The sequence below is a fragment of the Monomorium pharaonis genome, chromosome 10 (genome assembly GCF_013373865.1).
Source record: "Monomorium pharaonis isolate MP-MQ-018 chromosome 10, ASM1337386v2, whole genome shotgun sequence".
NCBI lineage: Eukaryota > Metazoa > Arthropoda > Insecta > Hymenoptera > Formicidae > Monomorium > Monomorium pharaonis.
The window spans coordinates 10,959,723-10,982,335 of NC_050476.1; the positions used below are offsets into that span (position 1 = coordinate 10,959,723).

The 22,613-nt window shown below is 40.4% G+C and overlaps 1 protein-coding gene and 1 long non-coding RNA gene across 2 annotated transcripts; both read right to left on the minus strand.

Moving 5' to 3' along the window:
- Positions 1 to 8,695: 8,695 nt before the first annotated feature.
- LOC118647760 lies at positions 8,696 to 12,820 on the minus strand. Its single transcript, XM_036293201.1, has 5 exons — positions 11,777 to 12,820; positions 11,085 to 11,666; positions 10,617 to 10,916; positions 9,064 to 9,460; positions 8,696 to 8,892 (listed from the first exon to the last, which is right to left on the minus strand). Exons 1-5 carry the CDS (start codon positions 12,818 to 12,820, stop codon positions 8,696 to 8,698), a joined length of 2,520 nt encoding a protein of 839 aa, XP_036149094.1.
- Positions 12,821 to 15,315: 2,495 nt separating this feature from the next.
- Positions 15,316 to 17,936, minus strand: LOC118647810. Its single transcript, XR_004964944.1, has 2 exons — positions 16,763 to 17,936; positions 15,316 to 16,644 (listed from the first exon to the last, which is right to left on the minus strand). It is a non-coding gene; the product is annotated as an uncharacterized LOC118647810 (long non-coding RNA).
- Between the last annotated feature and the right edge of the window lie 4,677 nt (positions 17,937 to 22,613).

A 22,613-nucleotide genomic window follows, 5' to 3' on the forward strand; every position in this document is an offset into this window, starting at 1 on the left:
TGTATTGAATTACGTAGTAAATAGAAGTGTGGACAAAAAAGGAGGAAAATTAATAGCGTTATTCGTAGATTTGAAGGCAGCATTTGATTCGGTGGATAGAGGAATTTTGATAAAGACAATGAGGGAGAGGGGGATTAGAGAAGGTTTAATAGAGAGAGTAGAAGGCTTACTAAGAGAAACGAAGAGTAGAGTTAGGGTTGGGGAGGAGACGGGGGAAGAATTTTGGACGGGGAGGGGGGTAAGACAGGGTTGCCCACTGAGTCCGTTGTTGTTTAATCTATTGATCTCAGACTTAGAAGAAGTAATGGGGAGGGTCAAGTGGGGAGGGGTGAAGGTGGGAGGTGTGAAGGTGTGTACGTTAGCATATGCGGATGACTTGGTGTTAATAGCGGAAGACGAGGATCAGATGAGAAGTATGTTGGAAAGGCTAGAAAGATACTTGGATGAAAAGAACTTAGTTTTAAATGCAGAGAAGTCGAAAATAGTGAGGTTTAGAAAGGGAGGAGGTAGGGAGAGTAGAAGAAGTTGGTGGTGGAAAGGAAATAGGATAGAGGAGGTGAAAGAATTTTGCTATCTAGGGTATGTGTTCCAAAAAAACGGGGGGCAAGAAGCGCAGATAAAAGATAGGGTGAGAAGGGCGGCGGCAGTGATGGATCAGGTTTGGGGAATTGGGAAAAGAAGGTACGGGGGTGATTGAGGAAGGAGGTTGTGGCTATTTGACAGGTTGGTATGGACGGTTATGGGATACGGGGTGGAAATTTGGGGTTGGAAGGAGAGAGACGGTATGGAGAAGCTAGAGGAGAGGTATCTGAGATGGATGCTAGGCTTGGATTGGCACACGCCGGGTTATATGGTAAGAGAGGAGATACTAAGGGATAAATTGAGAGGGAAAGCGGGAAGAAGGGCGTGGAAATATGAGAGGAGGTTAGAAGAGGGCGGAGGTAGCGAGTTGGCGAGAATGTGTTTAGAAGAAATAAAGGCGAGGTGTAGGACAAAAAAAGTAGGAAGTGGCTGGGAAGGGGAAAGAAGGAGTTTTTGGGAGGACAGGGGAGGAAGTTTGGTAGAGTTAGGCGAGGAAAGAGAGGAGGATAGAGTAGAAGCGATATTTATTAAGGAGAGAAAAATGCAGAGAGAGGAAAGATGGGAGAGAATTGTAGGTTCAGAATATAATAGGTGGTATAAAATGGTGAAGGAGGAGGCCATACCAGGATACTTGAAAAAAGGGTGGGGAGAGAGCAGGTGGAGGAGAATTATAAGATGTAGATTGGGTAACGAGATGAGAGGCAATAAATATTGGGAGGAGGAGGAAAAGAAAAGATGCAGATTATGTGGAGGTGGCGTAGAGACGTGGGAGCATGTATGGGAGGAGTGTAGAGATTGGGGTTTAGACAGAGACAGTTGGCAGGAGGTGGTAGGAAGAATTTTAGGGGCAGATGGGGAGGGAGAGAGTTGGATTAGGGAATTGATGAGAGAGAGGGAGGGGATAGAGAGAGGCGACGATAGCATGAAGAGTGGAAAAATGGTTATTTAATTGAAGGAAGGGCAGAGGAAACGGAAGTCCACAGATAGGCGATGTGTGTGTGTGCGTAGGAGGATAGGTTGTAGAGGCAGCAGCGGCTGCCAAAGCAACCAGGAATTAGATTTAAGATAGAAATAAGTTAGTTTAAGATAGAATAAGTATGTTGAGATTGTAAACCCCAAGGGGATTCAATAAAATTCATTAAGATATAAATTAAATTTTAATTTTAAAATTGTTAAAAAAAAAAATATTTATTCAACTAGGATTGAACTTGGAATCTTCGCCTTATTAAATTGAGATAAAAAAAATTAATGTATATTATTAATTAATAATTGTAAATTACTACAACTTATACTATACAAATAATAATATTAACGCAGACGCAAATTTTTAAGTACGCTAATTACAGATCTACACACAGAGCCTTACGTACTAATTTTCAAGTCTTATAAATAACGCATGGATCCGCTTAACCATCGCTGATACATGCTAGATGTAATATAAAATTGATAGTCATGCTACTTTTTACTTTCGCTTTGGAATACAAATTACAGCCAAATTACAGCTATTTTGGTTATAATTTAGCTTTTACCAATGAACATGCTAATCGCGCGCAAATGTGATAAACGTCTCATGTTCCACTCTCACTACGTTTCACATGGCGTACATGTAAACACGCCAATCATAGTATAATCTTCAAAAATTGATTTTTGCTGTGTAATAAACTTAACTCAAGTAACACAGTCTACCGCCTATATTAGCTGCGACAGGAAAAAAGTGATTAGTATAACCTCCCAGCTTTGTTTACAGGTATTTGGCAGCAAATGGTATTTTGCTGGATGTTTAGCTGCGAAAGTGCATAACAGCTAATAAAAAAGTCAAAATACTGCAACAGCTATTTTAGCTATTTTGATAGCTATGAAGTCGTTGTGACAGAAACTAAAAAAGCAAAATATAGCCACAGCTATTTTAACTATATTAATAGCTGTATAATTGTTGTGACAACTATTAATATAGTTAAAATAGCTGTGGCTATATTTTGCTTTTTTGCACATCATGCCTACAGCACAAAAAACATTGTAAAAATGTTTTATTGTAACAATGTAATATTACAAAAACGTTGTAAAATGTAACTACAACATTGCTGTAATATTATGGCAACAATAAAATTCTATAGAGCATAGAAAGATTGCCAAAATGTTTTATTGCAATATTGTAAAAACATTGCAAAATATTTCTATAATACTGTAATAACGATAAAATGCTCACCTATAACTCGTAGATCTATTCCCCGTACTCCTACGCAATACATATTTGTTTTACAAGTGCAGAAAATCGACTGTTTTTAACGAGTGTGTTTACCCCATAGACCTTATAGATATGGACCGGCAATTGTCTACAGTTTGTGTATAGAAAACGATGTCCAGAAGAGGTGCGAGAGAGAAACAGACTTTTTAGTACTTCTTTCTCTAAAGTTACCGGAAATATAACTATCGCGCATGTCAGCGCAACATATGCATACATACATATATACATATGTATATATATATATATATATATATATATATATATATATATATATATGCCATATATATACACATATACATTGTTGTGCCCCTTATTAATAAGAGACACGGTATTTCGGGATCGCTGTCGTTACTCCTCGGATCAGGTGTCTTGAGAGATGGTAGCCAATTGTCGTATACCAATGTGTATATATTTTCTCTATTGATTACACTGAGTTACACTGACTTAATTCGATAATACCCGTGACAACTATAAAAGACGGAGCGACATATGTTCGTCGCTGTATAACGTGTAGCAAAGCCCGCTCGTTGTCTGTACCTCGGTGTTTATATACACCGTTTTTGGGCGTATGACCGGGGAAGGTACTTCCGCGGTCACTGGCCTTTGGACAGTGTACGTGCTTAGCCAGCGAGTACTGGCTACGCGGATTCCACCCCAAAATCAGATGATTTTGGGTGTTAAGTTTTAAGTAACCGGGTGCGTTTCCCGGTGCGACGCCCGGTATGTATCCGCGCGCGAGGTGTCATTTGACACCTTCTATCGCTTGCAACATGCCGTATGTGAATGTGATGCACTCACAACATCCCTCCCCCTTATTGGGAAGACAACGAGGGGGCTGAGTTGTCGGTTAAGTAATAGTGTTCCGCCATGATCGCTATTATAATTATACGGCGGATAGTCCTTTTAGTACAATTTCGCGATGAGCGCTGTTAATTTTAAAATACAGGTATTTCAGTACATACTTTGTCTTAGTTAGCGGGGTCGCTTGCACGGCAGTTTTGGAAGGTCTCGTAGCTCACGTTGAGGTTCAGGGCCTCCTGAATGACGTCCTCGTCTTCAAGAAACATGGCAAGGCACCGTAGGCAGTCCCTTGCTGGTCGGACGTCCATCAGGATGGTGTCGCACAGGAAACACTGGATGATGGTTTCCCATGACTCGTCGGTCGCCAGCTGTGTGCGGTACCCGTGGGAGGTTGGTTCTCGTACCTCGCACTGGGCCCTGTGTGGCCGGTAGTATCTACGGCACCATCGCCTCCAGGCGAATTCGTTCTCCACGAGGCACCTCTTGGTCGGCCGCAGGCAGATGCTCCTTAGAAACCGCTCGTAGCGAGTAGGGTGGTCAATTGGGCGCACCTCATCGATTGGCTGTTCGGTTTCCGTCGGGATCTTCATCCTGTGAATCCTCGGGTTGAACTTGCGGTTTAGCACAGGAAATTTGACTGACGCGACTTGGCTCGTGTTGGTTTATGAGTTTTCTTGTCGCGCGGCTCTGCCGTGGTTTTTATAATTTTCCAAAATTTGTATTTGGTGGGGTAGTAAACCCATTATCGGACCATATATGGTCATAGCTAAGTCAGCTGTGCACCGTTGGTGCACGTGTCGTGCCTTGCCAGAGTCCGGCAATTCGCTGTAACGTGATCGTGCGTCACGTTTTGCTAACTCGAGACGTGCTGGTCAATGCCATGCGCCCCTCCCCCGTAGGGAGAAATTTATTACAATTTATTATTTTATTTTTACTATCGTTAAAATATATATATTATTTTAGAATCGCGTACTATTCCATTGTGTATTAACGTGATTCGCGCATTTTCTTTCGTATTACGATAATCCCTATTACTATCGCTATTATAACTATTACAATGGTTGTTCCGCTTGTTGCCATTGGAAAAATAAGGTGTGGCGATTGAAAGATCGAGTTCGGCCTTTTTTTAATTTCTTTATCTACACTCACTCGAAAAAAAGCGGTACACCTAAAATTTGTCAAAAAATTACTAAACTTTGAATGACGATAACTACGCGAGTAATAAAGATAGAAAGGTTTCTAAAAAAAGAAATTAAAGCTTCAAATGTCTACTTTAAGAATTGATTTAGTAAAATTTTGCGTAATAATTTTTTTCAAAATGGCGTATGACAAAGCGAGAGCATACGAAATTGAAAAATATTGGTCCGAGTTTGCGACGAGCCATGGCGTGAGGCAAGTATCGCACCTTAATGGGATAAAAAGCATGCGATAGTACAGAGTTTTCCCTTCAAAATGCTTTTTTACTCGTCTCGATAGGATGATTTTTCACTAAGATATGCGCATTTAAAGTAAAAAACTGCCTTTTTATTCAAATGCGCATATCTCAGCGAAAAATCATCGTATCGAGACGAGTAAAAAAGCATTTTGAAGGGAAAACTCTGTACTATCGCATGCTTTTTATCCCATTAAGTTGCAATACTTGCTTCATGCCACGGACCGTCGCAAAATTGAACCAATATTTTTCAATTTCGCGTGTTTTCGCTTTGTCATACGCCATTTTGAAAAAACGTATCACGTATAACTGTGATATAAAATTTATTCAAGTGGCAATCCGAATCTTGAAAATGCTTCTTGGAAAACCTTGCTAGCTGTATTAGATGCTGAGATATTCAATTTTGAATTTTTAACAATGCCCAATTTTAACTATTGCAAGAATAAAAATTCCGGGTTTCGCTAACAACTATGGTTAGTCTTTATTTTAAAGCTCGAAACCGTCTTCGGATTGTGAGCGTACATGTGCTTGTGTGTTGTGTAGCTGACTTACCACAGAATTTTACTACTCACATTAACACAAGCAAATCTGAGTAGTTACGCGAACGAAGCTTCCCCATTAGGGAATTTTGATATTTGATTTTACCGCGAAAGTTCATTGAAAAAATTCATTGGGCTGTATCAGTTCCAGGAACTGTGATATCTAATAAAAATAGACGACTATTTCTTATTAAAAGGTTTTACCGTCGGCATTAGCGTTACCCAATCTGGACCACGGGGAGGTTGCGCGATCGGAATTTGCACATCATGGGGCTCTAAAAAGTGCCGTTTTGTGTGTGCGTGTGTGTGTGTGTGTGTGCGTGTGTGCGTGTGTGTGTGTGTGTGTGCGCGTGTGTGTGTGTGTGTGTGTGTGTGGGGTGTGTTTACCTCAAGGATAAGGACCCCGTGGCTCGTCAGTTCCACGGTATTTTGCGACTCCAAACCTTCCTTGGGTGTGTGCGCACGTACGTGCGTGCGTGCGTGCGTGCGTGCGTGTGCGTGTGCGTGTGCGTGTGCGTGTGCGTGTGCGTGTGCGTGTGCGTGTGCGTGAGAGGGAGAGGGAGAGGGAGAGGGAGAGGGAGAGGGAGAGGGAGAGGGAGAGGGAGAGGGAGAGGGAGAGGGAGAGGGAGAGGGAGAGGGAGAGGGAGAGGGAGAGGGAGAGAGAGAGAGAGAGAGAGAGAGAGAGAGAGAGAGAGAGAGAGAGAGAGAGAGAGAGAGAGAGAGATAATATTGCATTAATAGTGTGTATGACCACCTCTTGCACGAATAACTTCCTCCATGCGACGAGGCATACCCTTTATAAGAGTTTGAATTTCAGCTTGCGTTCGTCGATTCATCTGTCGCCCTCTCTCTCTCTCTCTCTCTCTCTCACGCATAGACTTACGCTTACACACTCTCGCGCTCACACACACGCACACACACGCGCGTACACACCCAAGGAAGGTTTGGATTCGCAAAATACCGTGGAACTGATGAGCCACGGGGTCATCCTTGAGTTAAACACCCCCACCCCCCCCCACACACACACACACGCAAAACGGCACTTTTCAGAGCCCCATGATGTGCAAATTCCGATCGTAAAACCTTTTAATAAGAAATAGTCAGATGAAACTCGTCTATTTTTATTAGATATCGCAATTCTTGAAACTGATACAGTCCAATGAACTTTTTCTACGTGGTAAAATCAAATATCAAAATTCCCTAATGGGGAAGCTTCGTTCGCATAACTACTCAGATTTGCTTGTGTTAATGGACGGGATTCATAGACCGAACTTAAGCTCAAGCATTGTCTTAAGTCTAGCTTCGAGCCGACTTGAGACTTACTTAACCAATGAAATAACAGCATTGACGTCTCAAGATCGTGCTTAAGCTAGAACTTGAACAAGATTCGACTATGAATTCCGGCCAATGTGAGTCTGGAGTAGTAAAATTTCGTGGGAAGTCAGCTATGCAACACACATGCACATGTACGTCGAACGCTTACAATCCGAGAACGGTTTCGAGTTTTAAAATAAAGACTAACCATAGTTGTTAGCGAAACCCGGAATTTTTATTCTTGCAATAGTTAAAATTGGGCATTGTTAAAAATTCAAAATTGAATATCTCAGCACCTAATACAGCTAGCAAAGTTTTCCAAGAAGCATTTTCAAGATTCGGATTGCCACTTTAAAAAATTTTATATTACAGTTATGTGTGATAGGTTTTTTCAAAATGGCGTATGACAAAGCGAAAACACGCGAAATTGAAAAATATTGGTCTAATTTTGCGACGATCCATGGCATAAAACAAGTATCGCAACTTAATGGGATAAAAAGCATGCGATAGTACAAAGTTTTCCCTTCAAAATGCTTTTTTACTCATCTCGATACGATGATTTTTCGCTGAGATATGCCCATTTGAATAAAAAGGCAGTTTTTTACTTTAAATGCGCATATCTCAGCGAAAAATCATCGCATCGAGACGAATAAAAAAGCATTTTGAAGGGAAAACTCTGTACTATCGCATGCTTTTTATCCCATTAAGTTGCGATACTTGCCTCACGCCATGGATCGTTGCAAACTCAGACCAATATTTTTCAATTTCGCATGCTCTCGCTTTGTCATACGCCATTTTGAAAAAAATTATTGCGCAAAATTTTATTAAATCAATTCTTAAAGTAGACATTTGAAGCTTTAATTTCTTTTTTTAGAAACCTTTCTATCTTTATTACTCGCGTAGTTATCGTCATTGGAAGTTTAGTGATTTTTTGACAAATTTTAGGTGTACCGCTTTTTTTTCGAGTGAGTGTATTTCATCTATTTTCTTCTTATAGTTTTCTAGTTCTGATGGGTTTTCTATAACCTCTTTTAATTTTATTTTTCTCGTTATGTCTGTGTCGTTTGTTGAGTCAGACTTTTGTAGTAACAGATATTGTATTGCGGTAGATATGTCTCTACTCGCGTTTCATATGATGCCTTGAGTGACTTTATTACAGCGTTTTCCGTCGCTATTTTACAGTTATTCTTAAATGTTATTCTACCCATTCTTTCAATCTTTTCCTTTATTTGTCCGTGGTCTTTACAATGTATAGTGATTACTTGGCTTCTCGGTGTCGAGTATAGCCACGAGTGTGAGTTACCTAATGCTATCCAAAGACTAGTATTCGATATAGTGTTTTTTATTCTACGATCTTTATTATTTTCTTTGATTTCCGCGTATATTTTGACTTCGCATATGGAGTCTGAATTTATTCTATATACCGGATGGTTCTGCGTACATAAGTATTCGTGATTTATTTTTACGCACTTTTGTAGGTCGCTATTCGCTAATATTATGTACGTACGCTGTACTGTATCTATTGCTACGAGAGGATGGTTAACTTCTATAAATGAGAAGGTGTTATTTTGATCTGGGATAGGTAGAGGAATTACATTCTGAATTTCATATTTTGTATTGATCACATTTGGTATTGATATGAGCGGAAATTTCAGAATGGTGTATATGTGTGAATGGTCGCAATACGCGCCTATTTCCGCGAATCTTTCTATTGTCGACCATTCTTCTTTGCTTATTCTAAATGGGAAATATAATCCTTCAGGCAATTTCGAGCTTGCGTCTTTAAGAGACTCTAATTTCATTGACGGGTGTTAGGCGAGGATGCAACATTCCCTTTTTGACATTTGCTACGTATTCTAATACGTCTTCTGCGTCTCGCTTTAAGTCCGCTAGTATGGCGTTAATAATTATGAAATGTTCATGTAAATTACTCTGTTTTTCGTCTTCGATTAGTTTTGTCCGTAATTTGTCAGTTGCGTCTGCGAGAGTATTTTTGTTTTGTCGTATTGTTCGTTCGTTGTTGTCAATGTGGGCTATTGTCGCTTTCATTATTTTGAGTTGATTTTTTATTGCATGTTTATTTAATTCTTGAGCATTATGCAATATTGTCAATTGCTCGTTGAGTTTTTCATCATTTGCATCCATGGTACCGAACAATGATTTCGCAACAGATCCTATTCCATCGACCAATCCTCTCTTTTGTGCGGTTTGTCTTTTGTACGTTGCGTTTATTCGCTCTATTAGATTATTGGTTCTTTCAAAACCTTTCTTAATAATTTCATGCAAATTTGTGCATGTTTCCTTGCCGATTACGGCTATCGTCTGACATAAGTTGTCTGTTTTGTGTACGTATTTTTCTAATTGCGTAAGTCGTTTTGTTAGTGACGTGGCGTCTACTTTAATTATCACTTTCCAGGAAGACTCTACTTGGTGTAGTATTCCTATCTTTTCAAAATATATTCCCGGATGATGGGTGATCTCTCTATCTCGTACGGTAGCTTTGTGTCCGGTTCTTCCGCGGCATTTAGTGTTGCCCAGATTATACATCTGTAATTATTTAAAAAAAAATTTTTTCTATTGGTAAAAAAATTTTTTCTATTGGTAAAAAAATTTTTTTTTGTGTGTACGAAGAATTTCTTATTGGATCGGCTTTTGCTACGCGTATCTTATTTAATCGTATCGTTTTGCTGCACGTGCGTTTGATGCTGCTAATTTGTGGCTGCTTCATAGTGCATATTTTATTCGTTCTCGTCTTTCTTTTTGCCTTTTCTTTTTCTTTTGGTCGGTCCGAATTTTCAGTCTCTTGTCGGCCTACCATTAGTTTGTTTGCGTGTCGAGAGTTTGAATTTTCACGTCGACATGTTTCGCCGCGATTTAGATTCGTGTGGCAGTGAAACGAGTGAGTGGCTGTAAGAGTAATGGTTACGACGACGTATTTTCCGATTTTCATGATCGGGAGACAGTAATATTGTCCAACGACCTAGAGGAATTAAATTACATTCCTTTGGATGAGGGGAATGGTACTGAACCTGCCGAACCTTTGCTTATTAACGGATATGAACATTTTGCCGAATGTGATGATGGTCCCGTTCCTTGGGAGAGCTTTGACGTATTGATGGACGTTTCGGAGGGGCACTGTGAACTATTTATTTCTGCGAGTATGGGACGAAGGAGCCTCCGAGGGAACTTGTTTTTATAGTGGCGAGTACGAGGATAATTTCGATCCTGAACTTGAGTTCACGGTAGACTTATGTTTCCATGATAGAGTTTTGCCGTGTCTGGATCTTTCGTCCGAAGATCCAGCTATGGACAGTTGATTGGCCGTTTACTATACACTGTTTCGTAGTTTGTAGTGCTAGTTTTAAAGTGTAGTGATAGTCTATTTTTGTTTTTTGGTGTGGGTAGTGCACTAACATATTACTATTATCCTGATTACTCGGATTATGTTCCGACTGGCGGTTTCCTTATGGTAAGTCTCTATTTTTGTTCTTTTTTCTTCCTCTCCCCCGCCTTTTTTTTTATGCGTGTTCGTTATGCTTCAATAAATGGTTTTAGGCGGTTTACGTGCACGCGCGTAGCTGTCCTGCCTTGTTTAATAGTGTAGTTGACTTTCGAATGCTTTTCGGTCATCGTGTACGGTCCGGTCCATTGCGTCGAGTTTCTTAGATCTCCCGCACCGGAGCGTCTCGTCGTACAATAATACCTTCTTACCGACTTCGAATTTCGTTTCCTTCGTGCGCTTATCGTACTGCGTTTTGGCTTTGACTTTTCCTTCTTTTATGTTTTCGCGTGCGACGCGGTTTGCGGCCCTTAACCTCTCCCTTAATTCTTGCGCATAGTCGTCGTAATTATAGGTGGGTTTAGACTGTTTCGTTAGGGCTGTCGGCAGTTCTGCCTGTCGACCGTATATTAGTTCAAAGGGTGTATACCCTGTCGCCGTGTGAGGCGTTGTATTGTACGTGTGCATCGCGTACGGGATCCATTCATCCCAGTCGGTTTGGTCCTTGTTTATATAGTGTCGCAGATATTCGGCTAGAGTCCGATGCGATCGTTCGAGAGTTCCATTGCTCTCGGGGTGGTAGGCGGTAGTTTGAATTTTATTTATTTTTAATAGTTTGCAGGTATTTTTGAATATTTCGCTCGTGAAATTTGTGTCTTGATCCGTTAGTACGTATTCTGGCGTTCCGTATTCCAGTACAATTTTCGTGACAAATTCTTTGCTCACGGTATTTGCTTCCTGGTTCGGTATAGGTATCGCCTTACTAAATTTCGTAAGATGATCCTGAAAAGTGAGTAGGTACCGATTGTCATTTTTTGTTAATGTAAGTGGTCCTACAATGTCGAGCGCACATTTCTCGAAGGGTCGGCTTGGCGTGTCTGTGACGACAAGAGGTGCCTTTATTCTTCGAGAGAGTTTATTCTTTTGGCATAACTCGCATTTTTTTACGTACCGCTCTACATCGGCCGTTAATCCAGGCCAATTATGTTTGAGTCGTATTCTCTTTATCGTTCTTTCGATTCCTTGATGCCCTCCTGTAGGTGCATCATGATATTCGTACAAAATTTGTTTTTTCTGTTCTTCTGTACATGCTTGTTCGCATTTATTGTCCTCTTCTTTATCATCTTCATTGGATATATATGCGTGTTTGCCGTCTTCGTTTAGCGCGAGGACTTTATCAGTTGCTTCTGTAACGTGAGCTTCCCGCTTCACGTTACGAATCAGCGCGTCGGCATTCGCGTTCGCTCGACCGGCCTTATGAATGATTTCATAATCGTACTCTTCCAGTTTCAATCTCCATCGAATCAGTCTTGATCCGGGATCGTTTACATTAAACAACCATATAAGGGGTTTTGATCGGTTACGATCTTCAACTTGGTCCCATATACATATGGTCGGAAATGTTTTACAGCCCACACTATTGCAAGTAATTCTTTCACGGTGGTACTGTAATTCTGCTCTGCGCAATTTAATATTCTGCTCGCGTAAGCAATGGGGCGATCGTTGCCTATCGGTCCCAGTGACAATACCGCTCCGATTGCATCGGATGCGTCAGTGGTCACGTTAAATTCTTTTGTGAAATCTGGATATTGGAGTACTGGTGCCGTCGTTAATTTCTCTTTTAGCGTATTAAAGGCTATTTGTTGTTCGGCGGCCCACGCGAATTTTTTTGTTTTCTTGGTTAATTTAGTTAACGGTTTTGCGATTTTGGAAAATTCTTTAATGAATTTTCTATAATATCCGGCGAGGTCTATGAAGGACTGAACATCTTTAACCTTTTGTGGTTCCGGAAAATCTCTTATTGCTTGCAGCTTTGCTGGATCCGGTGATATTCCATTTTCGGAAATCACATGTCCTAAGTAATTGACTTCCTTGCGTAAAAATTCGCATTTGTCTGGCTGCAGCTTTAAATTCGCTTCTTGTAAGCATTGCAGTACTTCCGTTAACCGTTTGTTAACCGTATGTTCTTCTAGACTCGAGCCGTATATCACTATGTCATCGAGATATACTAAGCATTTGAATCTTTGTATTCCTATGAGTACTGAATTCATCAGTCTCTGGAACGTGGCTGGCGCGTTTTTTAATCCGAACGGCATTCGATTGTATTCGTAATGTCCGTACGGTGTTGAGAACGCTGTCTTTGGTTTATCGTGCTCAGCCATTGGTATCTGATGATACCCTAACGCTAAGTCTAGCGTTGAAAAATATTTGGCGTTCCCCAATTGATCTAGTATTTCCTCTATGTTGGGTAGGGGAAATGAATCGCCAATGGTTAAATCGTTGAGCTTTCTGAAGTCGATTACAATTCGAAGCTTCGGTTTTCCGGCCGAGTCAGCTTTTTTGAGTACCACTAATAGTGGAGCGTTCCATTGACTCGTGCTAGCTCTGATAATGCCATCGTGTAGCATTTGTTTTATCTGCGTATTCACCTCTTCCTTATGCTTCGCAGGGAGGCGATACGGTCGTACGTTGACCGGCGATGCGTCGGCTTGTGTACGTATTTCATGTTTCACTGCTGCGGTGCATGTCAGTAATTCTCCACTTAGGTGGAATATGTCTTGATACTCTTCGCATATCCGTGTGAGAGCCTGTCTTTCTTCCGAGTTGAGGTGCCGGGTGCGTAGTGTTTGTCAGATTCGTTGGCGGAGTTGTAACCTGTTCTTTCCGCCTTGAAGATGAACACAACTCTCGCCTGTCTCCAAGCTCTGGGCGTACAGCACAGGGCCAAACAAATTCTTAACGAGCGGACCGATGATTTGTTTCAACTCCTTTTGTAGAAGAGCCGGAAAGATCCGGTCCGGCCCGGCCCGGCCGACTTAAAGAACTCGAAAATTACAACAGCTCATTGACTCCTATCAGGACTAACAAATTCCGAGGTTCTTTGTTGGATATAGAAGAGCCGGAAAGATCCGGTCCGGCCCGGCCCGGCCGACTTAAAGAACTTGAAAATTACAACAGCTCATTGACCCCTATCAGGTCTAACAAATTCCGAGGTTCTTTGTTGGATATTTTCTCCTGAGCCTCCGCGGAAGCCCAAAAAGTTCGATTCCAGCAAGTAAGTCAGGCAACGTTCCCTAGCAACTATCGTCCCGTCTTCAAGCCGGATGATCTCCAGAGCCGCGTCCCAGTCAGAAATGATTTCTCGAAAAGACGTCGTTTCGATGTCGAAAAGAGAAATCGAAAATTTTCGAAATTTCTGTTCGAATCGATGGATTTTTTACTCCAATTTTGAGTAATTGTCGACTTTCGTTTCGACATCGAAACGACGTCGTTTTGAGAATCTATTTTTCATTAGGAAATTAATTTAGAAATTGAAATTACTTTGATTTATTAAGCGAGTTCAAGCCGGCTATAATATAAATTAATAATATAAATAATAATCTTGTATTCTTTAAATTTAACTGTCTTTTATCTTAAATAAGCAAAAAATAAAAAAAGAATACTTTCACTTTCCGAATTCGAATCAATGGACGAGTTCAAGTCAGTCAAATGGCTAGGTCTGCTTGCCGAGCGATTAAACATGATTGTTTTCCACCTTCGGATCCAATCAATCATATTTAACTGCTTGGCAGGCCTAGCCGCTTTGTTGATTTGAACTCGTCCATTCGAGTTGGGAAGGTAACATTATGGGAGTCCCAGATGCGCACAGTAATAAACGGACACAGCAGGCTGCGTGAAACGGACACAGACCAAACGGACACAGTGCGAAAGGGACACGGACCAAATGCGCACAGACCAAACTGACACAGTAACAAACGGACACAGTAACAAAAGGACACAGTAACAAACGGACACAGACCAAATGCGCACAGACCAAACGCATTTGGTCTGTGTCCGTTTGTTACTGTGTCCGTTTATTACTGTGTCCGTTTGTTACTGTGTCCGTTTATTACTGTGTCCGTTTGTTACTGTGTCCGTTTGTTACTGTGTCCGTTTCACTCAGTGTCCGTTTATTAAATTGCGCATCTAGGACTCACTCAACATTATTCTTCCTTTATTTTTTACTTATTTAAGATAAAAGACAGTTGAATTTAAAAAATATAAGATTATTATAAACTTTTTCGCGTTAGAGCCCCCGCACACACTTTTGCATAATGTATGTACATAAGCAAATTGATTGGTCCATAAGCAAAGTGCATAGAAATTTAACCAATCGAATTTCTTATGCATTTATGTTATGCGTTATGAAAATGTCTGTGCGGAAGCCCTTACACGTAACCAATCAAAAACATTACGCGGGAAGATCTTTCTCTTTCTCTTTTTCTTTTTCTAATAGGTATTTAATACTTAATTTCTATTCCTAATATTTCCTCTATTGTGCGCAGGGCCTTACATCTCTATATATAATTGATCACGCGATATACTTTACGGGAAAAATCTGTACCATGGGGACAGCATCTTTTATCCGATATTAAAAATCGAAGATCTGAAATGTCAAATGAAAAACGAATTGACCAATTACATTAGTTAATTGACAGAATTATTTAAATGTCAATTTTCTCTCCGTCCGGAAATGTCGAAATAAGATCAAAATAATATCAACTGTCGAAACGTCGAAATGAGATCTAAATAACATCGATTCAAATTTTGAATGAAATCTTTGGGAATATAAGATTATATATCACATATATACATATATACATAAAAAATTAAAAAATATTGAAAACTCTCATTATACTTTATTTATACACAATTATTGGTTACTCGAAAATGTTGAAATTTCGACACAAGTTTCGAATCGACAGCTCTTCGATATTAACGACATCGAAACGACATCGTTTCGAGAAATCATTTCTGACTAGAGTCTTGATTCCTAGCCAACATTCTACCGAGTCTAGCGGCTTCGGGTCTAGAGACTTCTCCTCTACCAACTTGCAGAACTTTCTTCAGCTCTCCTTTTTAACTATTGCCATAGAATCCTTGTAAGCCTTCTGAGCCCTTCGATGCAGGTCCTAGTCAACTGGCGGCTCGTGTTCCTGGCCCTATGCCACGCGCCGCACTCCTGAGCTGCAGCCTTAGAGTCCACCAGGAGACTCTTAGCATTTCTCACTGTCCTTTTCGGACACCCTCCCGTGGGTGCGACCTTGTCGTGGTGGGAGGGCTCAATATCCCGAGGGCCTGACAACCTGTTGACGGAGAAGCTAACAGCACCCATTCGTCTTAGACGACTTATTGGCCCGGGACTGTGCTCATGTAGAGCGGCTACTACACCGCACCGCTGGGATACGGTCCTCGACCGGGGGATTCGCCTTGTAGGCTAGACGAGACCCCCATTACCTTGCACTTAGCGTAAAACATTCCCACCCTCAGTCCTAACACAAAAACCTACACAATCCCGTGCGCTTACCCGTCTGGATACCCCACACATTCCTGTGCGCTATCCTGTCTAAGGAATTGGGGGGGAGCGGCCTCCGGCACCACATCTTCGGTGTCGAAAGTGCCGTCCCTGGTTAGCCTTGGATGGGGCCACGTCCTTCCCTCTAAGTATTTCACCTGTGCGCCTACCCTTCCGGGGAATTGATGATGGAGCCGGCCTCGAATGCCACCCTCCCATCGGTGTGATGAGAGCCCTCCGGAAGTTAGCCTCGGAGGGAACCGCGCTCCCCTCCCCTCTCCAAAACCCCAAACGAACCACCAACACAAAACTCACAGTTCCGCATACGCATACACAGACGCCCATCCCATTTCCATCCAGTTCACCCACAACAACTACTAATAAACAGGGTCAGAGTGTGCGTCCGGTCGGAACGCAGATGAGCGGGCCTCCCCGAGGTTCCCCGTGCGGCTAAACTGCTCACCCCTGTGACTCGCCCACAGGCACTGCTGGGTTTTTCCATTGCCCTTCTCGGGGTAGGAGCGTCTTCGCAAAGGTAGTGGAGGTATTACGGGCCTATGCTCTTCTGGGCGAGGTGGCACCACAGAGCGGCCCTCTGTTGCCGTCAGAGGGTTGCCTGTGTTACAATAAATGTCCTTTTCGGACAGATGTTTTCGAAACTGTCGACGAGCGCCCTTTGCAGGTGCTTGACACACAGCTCTATCTCTTGCGAGATCTCATCTCTTTTGGGAAACTCCCTAAGATTGACAGCCAAGTCCTCACGAAATAAGTCCCAGTCCGTCTTCCTTGAATTGCTCACTCTCATCACCCTCGCCTGAGCCTTGGCAATCCTAAAGATGATTCGACAAGGAGGACTCATCGAAGACTTTCCAGCCGATTACCTCTTGCATTAACTGCCTGGAACAGACGGTTAGGTCTAATATCTCCTTTCTCATTTCGGTGATAAATGTACGTTTATTATCTCTATTGAGAATTTCTATGTCGGTGGACACCAGAAACTCTAATAACTTCTCACTTCTTTTGTTGATGTCTATGCTCCCCTATAATGTGTGATGCGCATTTGCATCCCAGGATGAGGGGATGTCTTCTGGCAAAATTTCACCAGGCGAACTACCGAATCCGATGGCAGCACATTCCCAACCAACCAACCATACTTTGGACCTGAAAAATCATTTTTGCGGAGAGGGTGCCGTTAGCGCACGGTGGGATAGCGCACATCCCGATAGCATACGTCTTGATATTGCACAGTAAAAAAAGCATATTAGCCCAATAGCGCACAAAGTAAAAAGCGCATTATCCCGATAACACACATCCCGATAGCCCACATTTTAATAGCGTGAGTGAGTCCTAGATGCGCATAGAATAAAATGGAAACAGCAGTTTGAATAAAAGGAACACAGTAACAAACGGACGTAGTGTCAACCAGACAAAAATAAATTCATGCAAAATTGTTAATAAAATTTTATAGCCATGTAGTGTTTACTAAATATACTACTAAAAAAAAATAGAGAACACTTTTTGTATACCGAAAATTTAGGCTATTTTCAAACTGCTGCAACTCAGCGAAAAATTATCGTAGAATCAAAATCCAAAAAGCGTTTTGAAGCTTGAAACTTCTTCTTTCGAATGCTTTTTGGCGATTTTAGTTATCTTTTTTTTACGTGGCACAATAATGAAGCTTGACCCGTTAAAATAAAAATTTTTTATGCGTATTTACTGCGCTGCATCTCGCGTAAAAAAATCATAAGTATTTTTGTTACTTACATCTTAGAGCGGGAACTTTTCCCTTTAATTCGAGTGGTTGTTCATTGCTGTACAATTTTTTTGACCGGGTTATTGAGATTTTAATAAAAAATGGTCATTTTGACTTTCATGGCTTGTTACTCGCGAACAAATCAACGTACAGCGCTCAGCAAAAAAGCATTGGAAAGCTGAAAGTTTGCACTTTTAAATGCTGTTATCAATTTTTGCATAGATTTACTTTTTCTAACAACAAATCGCGTTCAAAGATTACGTAAAAAATCGCATATTTTACGGTTTTCATTTAGTTCAAGGTATTGTTGTGAAGATCCAATCACATCGCTAAAGCAATGTTTTATGAGTGGCACCCGTTTGGCCACGGTCCCGATTGGCCACGTCAATATTGGCCACGTCAATATTGACCACGTCAATATTGACCACGTCAATATTGGCCACGTCAATATTGGCCACGCGTAATATTGCCTACGTCAATAATGGCCACGTCAATATTGGCCACGCGTCATTATTGCCCACGTCATTATTGCCCACGCGTCATTATTGGCCACGTGTTATTATTGCCCACGTTAATATTGGCCACGCGTGATATTGCCCACGTCAATATTGGCCACGCGTCATTATTGCCTACGCGTCATTATTGCCCACGTCACTCCTGACCACGCGTCATTATTGCCCACGCGTCATTATTGCCCACGTCAATATTAATCAATTTTTTTGCTTAGCGTGGAAAGTTGCAAACCCATGTGGTGCAGAGAAATGCTTTGCGCGCGCGCGCACACACACACACACACACACACGTGGGGGTGCAAGAGGGGCCTTCGGCCCCCCTCCCGCACCCACCCCGTCCAAGTCGAAAACACATATACAGTAATGACGTGGGCAATAGTGACGCATGGGCAATAGTGACGTGGGCTATAATGACGCGTGGGCAATAATGACGTGGTCAATATTGACGCGTGGCCAATATTGACGTGGCCATTATTGATGTAAGCAATATCACGCGTGGCCAATATTGACGTGGACAATATCACGCGTGGCCAGTGTCGTGGCCAATAATGACGCGTGGCCAATAATGACGTGGCCAATAATGACGCATAGGCAATAATGACGTGGGCAATAATGACGCGTGGCCAATATTGACGTGGCCATTATTGACTTGGGCACACACACGAAATAAGGCAACTCGTTTCGTTTAAGAAAGTGGTTTATTAAAAGCACAAGAAAGCGGTAACTCTCGGCTTGACAGCTCAAAACCGAAACCAAAACAAAACAAATAAACAACTTCAAAACGAAGTGACATCCGTCAGCTGACAAGAGAAATCAATATATTGATTTTTCTGAATAAAGTTCGCGTTCACACACGCGAGCTCGCACGTAACAATATTATTTTCCATATTTTTAATTATATTTAGAGTGAAACGATCAATCTTTTCTTTATGGTTTATTGGTAGACCGAATTTTTCCACTAGATTAAGAAATCTTTGTACATCATCTGGAATGTCTTTCCCACTAATATTGATTATCCACTTTTCTCTGTCATTACCCGTGAAGGATGTAATGTTAGAATTATTAGCTTTGCCTATTATGTTATTGAATTTGTCAATTAATTTGCTAATCAAGGATATAAAAATTACAACCGATAAAGTGTTAGTATCCTTTGACGTAATGTCACTTTTCACTAATATCCCAAAGAAATCGGTAGTGAATTCAATAAGTAAAGGATGGGAAAAAATATCAAGAAACACAAAGATGGATTTATCTCAGTTCTTGGGGGCTATTGATTCTTAATTCTACTAACTTTTGTTTCGAGGGACAGTATTATGAACAGGTCTTCGGCAGCCCAAAGGGGTCTCCCCTCTCTCCAATCTTGGCGGATTTGGTTATGAACGATCTAGAGACCGAGTGTCTGAACAAATTACAATTTAAAGTCTGTATATTTTATACATATGTAGACGATATTTTTATGATTTTACCAAAGGACCAAGTAGAATACGTTCTGAATATTTTTAATAGTTATCACCCACGGTTACAGTTCACGTATAAACTTAAATTTCATAACGGAATTTCATTTTTAGATACTACAGTAATCTGAGATGACAATAAGTTAATTACCAATTGGTATCGCAAACCTACCTTTTCTGGCAGATATATGAGCTTAGTAGATCGAGCAATTTTGCTATCAAACAATAGGTTCCACAATAATAATTTAAAAATTGTCAAGGATATTTTAGTAAATAATAGTTTCCCCCTGACAATAATTAAAAAATTTGTAAATAAAAGAATAATCGAATTAAATGAGCAAAATAATAAACCAGATATCGACAGAGAAGGGGGGTTCGAGCTTACGAAATGTATTACGCTACTTTACGTAAAAGGTTTTAGTGAAGGAATAAGCCGTAAATTAAATAAATTAGGTTTAAACAATATCTTCACCAACCCCCAAAAAATTGAACGACTTGATCAGGAAAGGGAAAGATAAGATAGAAAATAATAGCAGAAAAGAAATAGTGTACCGTATTGACTACATGGAATGCGAAGCAAGATACATAGGACAAACAAACCGGCACTTAAGCACCCGCATTAAAGAACACATTAATGATATAAAAAAGCACGAAAGCAATCTCTCGGTAGTTAGTAAGCATCGCGTTGAGCATAATCACAATTTTAATTAGAAAACATCATTAATTTTACAATCAGAAAAAAATCGGAAAAAAAAGAGAAATTGCTGATGCTTTTTATAAAAAAAGAATCAGCACGCAATCAATCTACAGAAAGATACAGAACATTTGAGCAATATATATAATAGCATCATAAACTCGACTCAAGAGACGTATCGGTGTGATAGCAGCATAACGCCTTGTTTTTATTATCGTTTCCAATGTTCAGTTCAAATTTAACTGCGATAGTGTATAGACATATCATAACACTCGATGTAACACACAACTTTACGAAATGTATAGCGTTAAAATATTGCTTAATTATAAGAAGTGTCTAGAAAGAAGGAAACAAGCAAGTTCTTGTAGTTTCACTCTATATTGTTAAATTTCCTCTGAAACCTTCGGAAAAGTATACATTCAGCCATATATATTTTATAGCAAAGGAGTGAATTTGCTGGTACAAACTCACGAGCTTAAGATGTTTCCTGAAAATTTGAAAATTTGAATCTTTTGGATTTCGCACTTGATAAGAACCTGAACTAAGGTCGAAACGTTGTGCAATTAGAAGAATAATAAATTGGCCAGTTCGTTGACTACACAGGCACACACAAAAAAAGTGGTTGGCCCGGCGGACTAAACTAGTCAATTCTTATGTATTTCGACCCGCTGAATCCGAATCCAAGATCAGAATTGCAAAGTTAGCTCGCACTTTCTAACCTCAAAAAAAATTTTTTTTTTAATGTTGATCCAGCGGACGAGACTAGTCAATCTTTATGTATTTTGACCCGCGGAATCTGAATCCAAGGTCATAATTGCAAAGTTAGCTTGCATTTCCTAACCTCAAAAAAAATTTTTTTTTAATGTTGGTCCGACGGACCAGACAAGTCTATCCTTATATATTTTGATCCCCTGAATCCAAATTCAAGGTCACAATTGCTGAATTGGCTCATTTTTTTCTAACCTCAAAAAAAATTTTTTTTTATAATGTTGGTCTGGCGAAACAGAATAGTCTATTTTTATGTATTTTGACCCGCTGAATCCAAATTCAATGTCAGAATTGCTGCATTGGCTCATTTTTTCTTAACCTCAAAAAAATATTTTTTTAAATCTTGGTCCGGCGGACCAGACTAATCTATTCTTATGTATGTTGATCCACTGAATCCAAATTTAAAGCCAGAATTGCTGAAATGGCTCATTTTTTCTTAACCTTAAAAAACATCTTGTAAAAGCAATTTGGATCATAAATGTATAATCCGGAACGTGCAAGCTTGCGTAACCACATTACCCGGGGAAAATTCAATACGTATGACAAATTTGAGCTTCTGTAAATAGCGTAAAAAATTCACTCCCTTTTTCTATTATATCTCTTTTATTCTCGAAGATTCTGTGCAATGGCTTTCTCTTACGTTTCTTTCCTTTCACAGAGACATCACGTTTGAGCGTCCAGCAAAAATCAGCCATCATATTCACATCCCACTTGCTTTGATATCGATGCATCTCTTTGATGTCCTGATAAAATCTGTCTCCATGTTCTTTACTATAATCACCTAGATTTTCTGGGAAGTAGTCGATATAAGAATTTAAGAAATGCAACTTAAAATTCATTAGGCAACCTAGTTTTCTATAGTTTTCCATCATTTCCGCTACCCTTTCTTTGTAAACTTCACTTTTGTGGTTTCCTAGAAAATTTTTCCCGAGTAATGTGGTTACGCAAGCCTGCACGTTCCGGATTATACAGTTGTGATCCAAACTGCTTTTACAATGTGTTTTTTGAGGTTAGGAAAAAATAAGTCATTTCAGCAATTCTGACCATGAATTTGGATTCAGCGGGTCAAAATACATACAAATAGACTAGTCTGGTCCGCCGGACCAAGATTTAAAAAAAAATTTTTTTTGAGGTTAGGAAAAAATGAGCCAATGCAGCAATTTTGACATTGAATTTGGATTCAGCAGGTCAAAATACATAAAGATAGACTATTCTGTTTCGCCGGACCCCACATTATAAAAAAAATTTTTTTTTGATGTTAGAAAAAAATGAGCCAATTCAGAAATTCTGACCTAGGATTTGAATTCAGCGGGTCAAAATATATAAGGATAAACTAATCTGGTTTGCCGGACCAACATTAAAAAAAAATTTTTTTTTAAAGTTAGGAAATGCGAGCTAACTTTGCAATTCTGACCCTGGATTCGGATTCAGCGGGTCGAAATACATAAGGATTGACTAGTCTAGTCCACCGGACCAACCACTTTTTTTTTGTGTGTCTGTGTTACCGACGTCTGAATCGGAAAATAGTCCGAGAGAGATATCCATTATCATTGGTGGAAGACCAGTATTCTGCACCTTAGACCTAAAGGACGGTTTCTTTCACGTGCCCATAGACGAATCAAGCATTCATTAGACATCTTTTATCACACCGGACGGACAGTTCGAATTTCTGATGGTACCCTTCG

What these genes read in the sequence shown, in the direction of transcription:
- LOC118647760 (XM_036293201.1), bottom strand. Translation starts at nt 12,820, where the DNA reads ATGCTACACGATGGCATTATCAGAGCTAGCACGAGTCAATGGAACGCT. An exon ending in AATTCGAAGTCGGTAAGAAG is followed by an intron (nt 9,461 to 10,616) that starts GTATTATTGTAC and finishes AAATAATTACAG; the next exon opens with ATGTATAATCTGGGCAACAC. An exon ending in TGTTGCGAAATCATTGTTCG is followed by an intron (nt 8,893 to 9,063) that starts GTACCATGGATG and finishes ATACTCTCGCAG; the next exon opens with ACGCAACTGACAAATTACGG.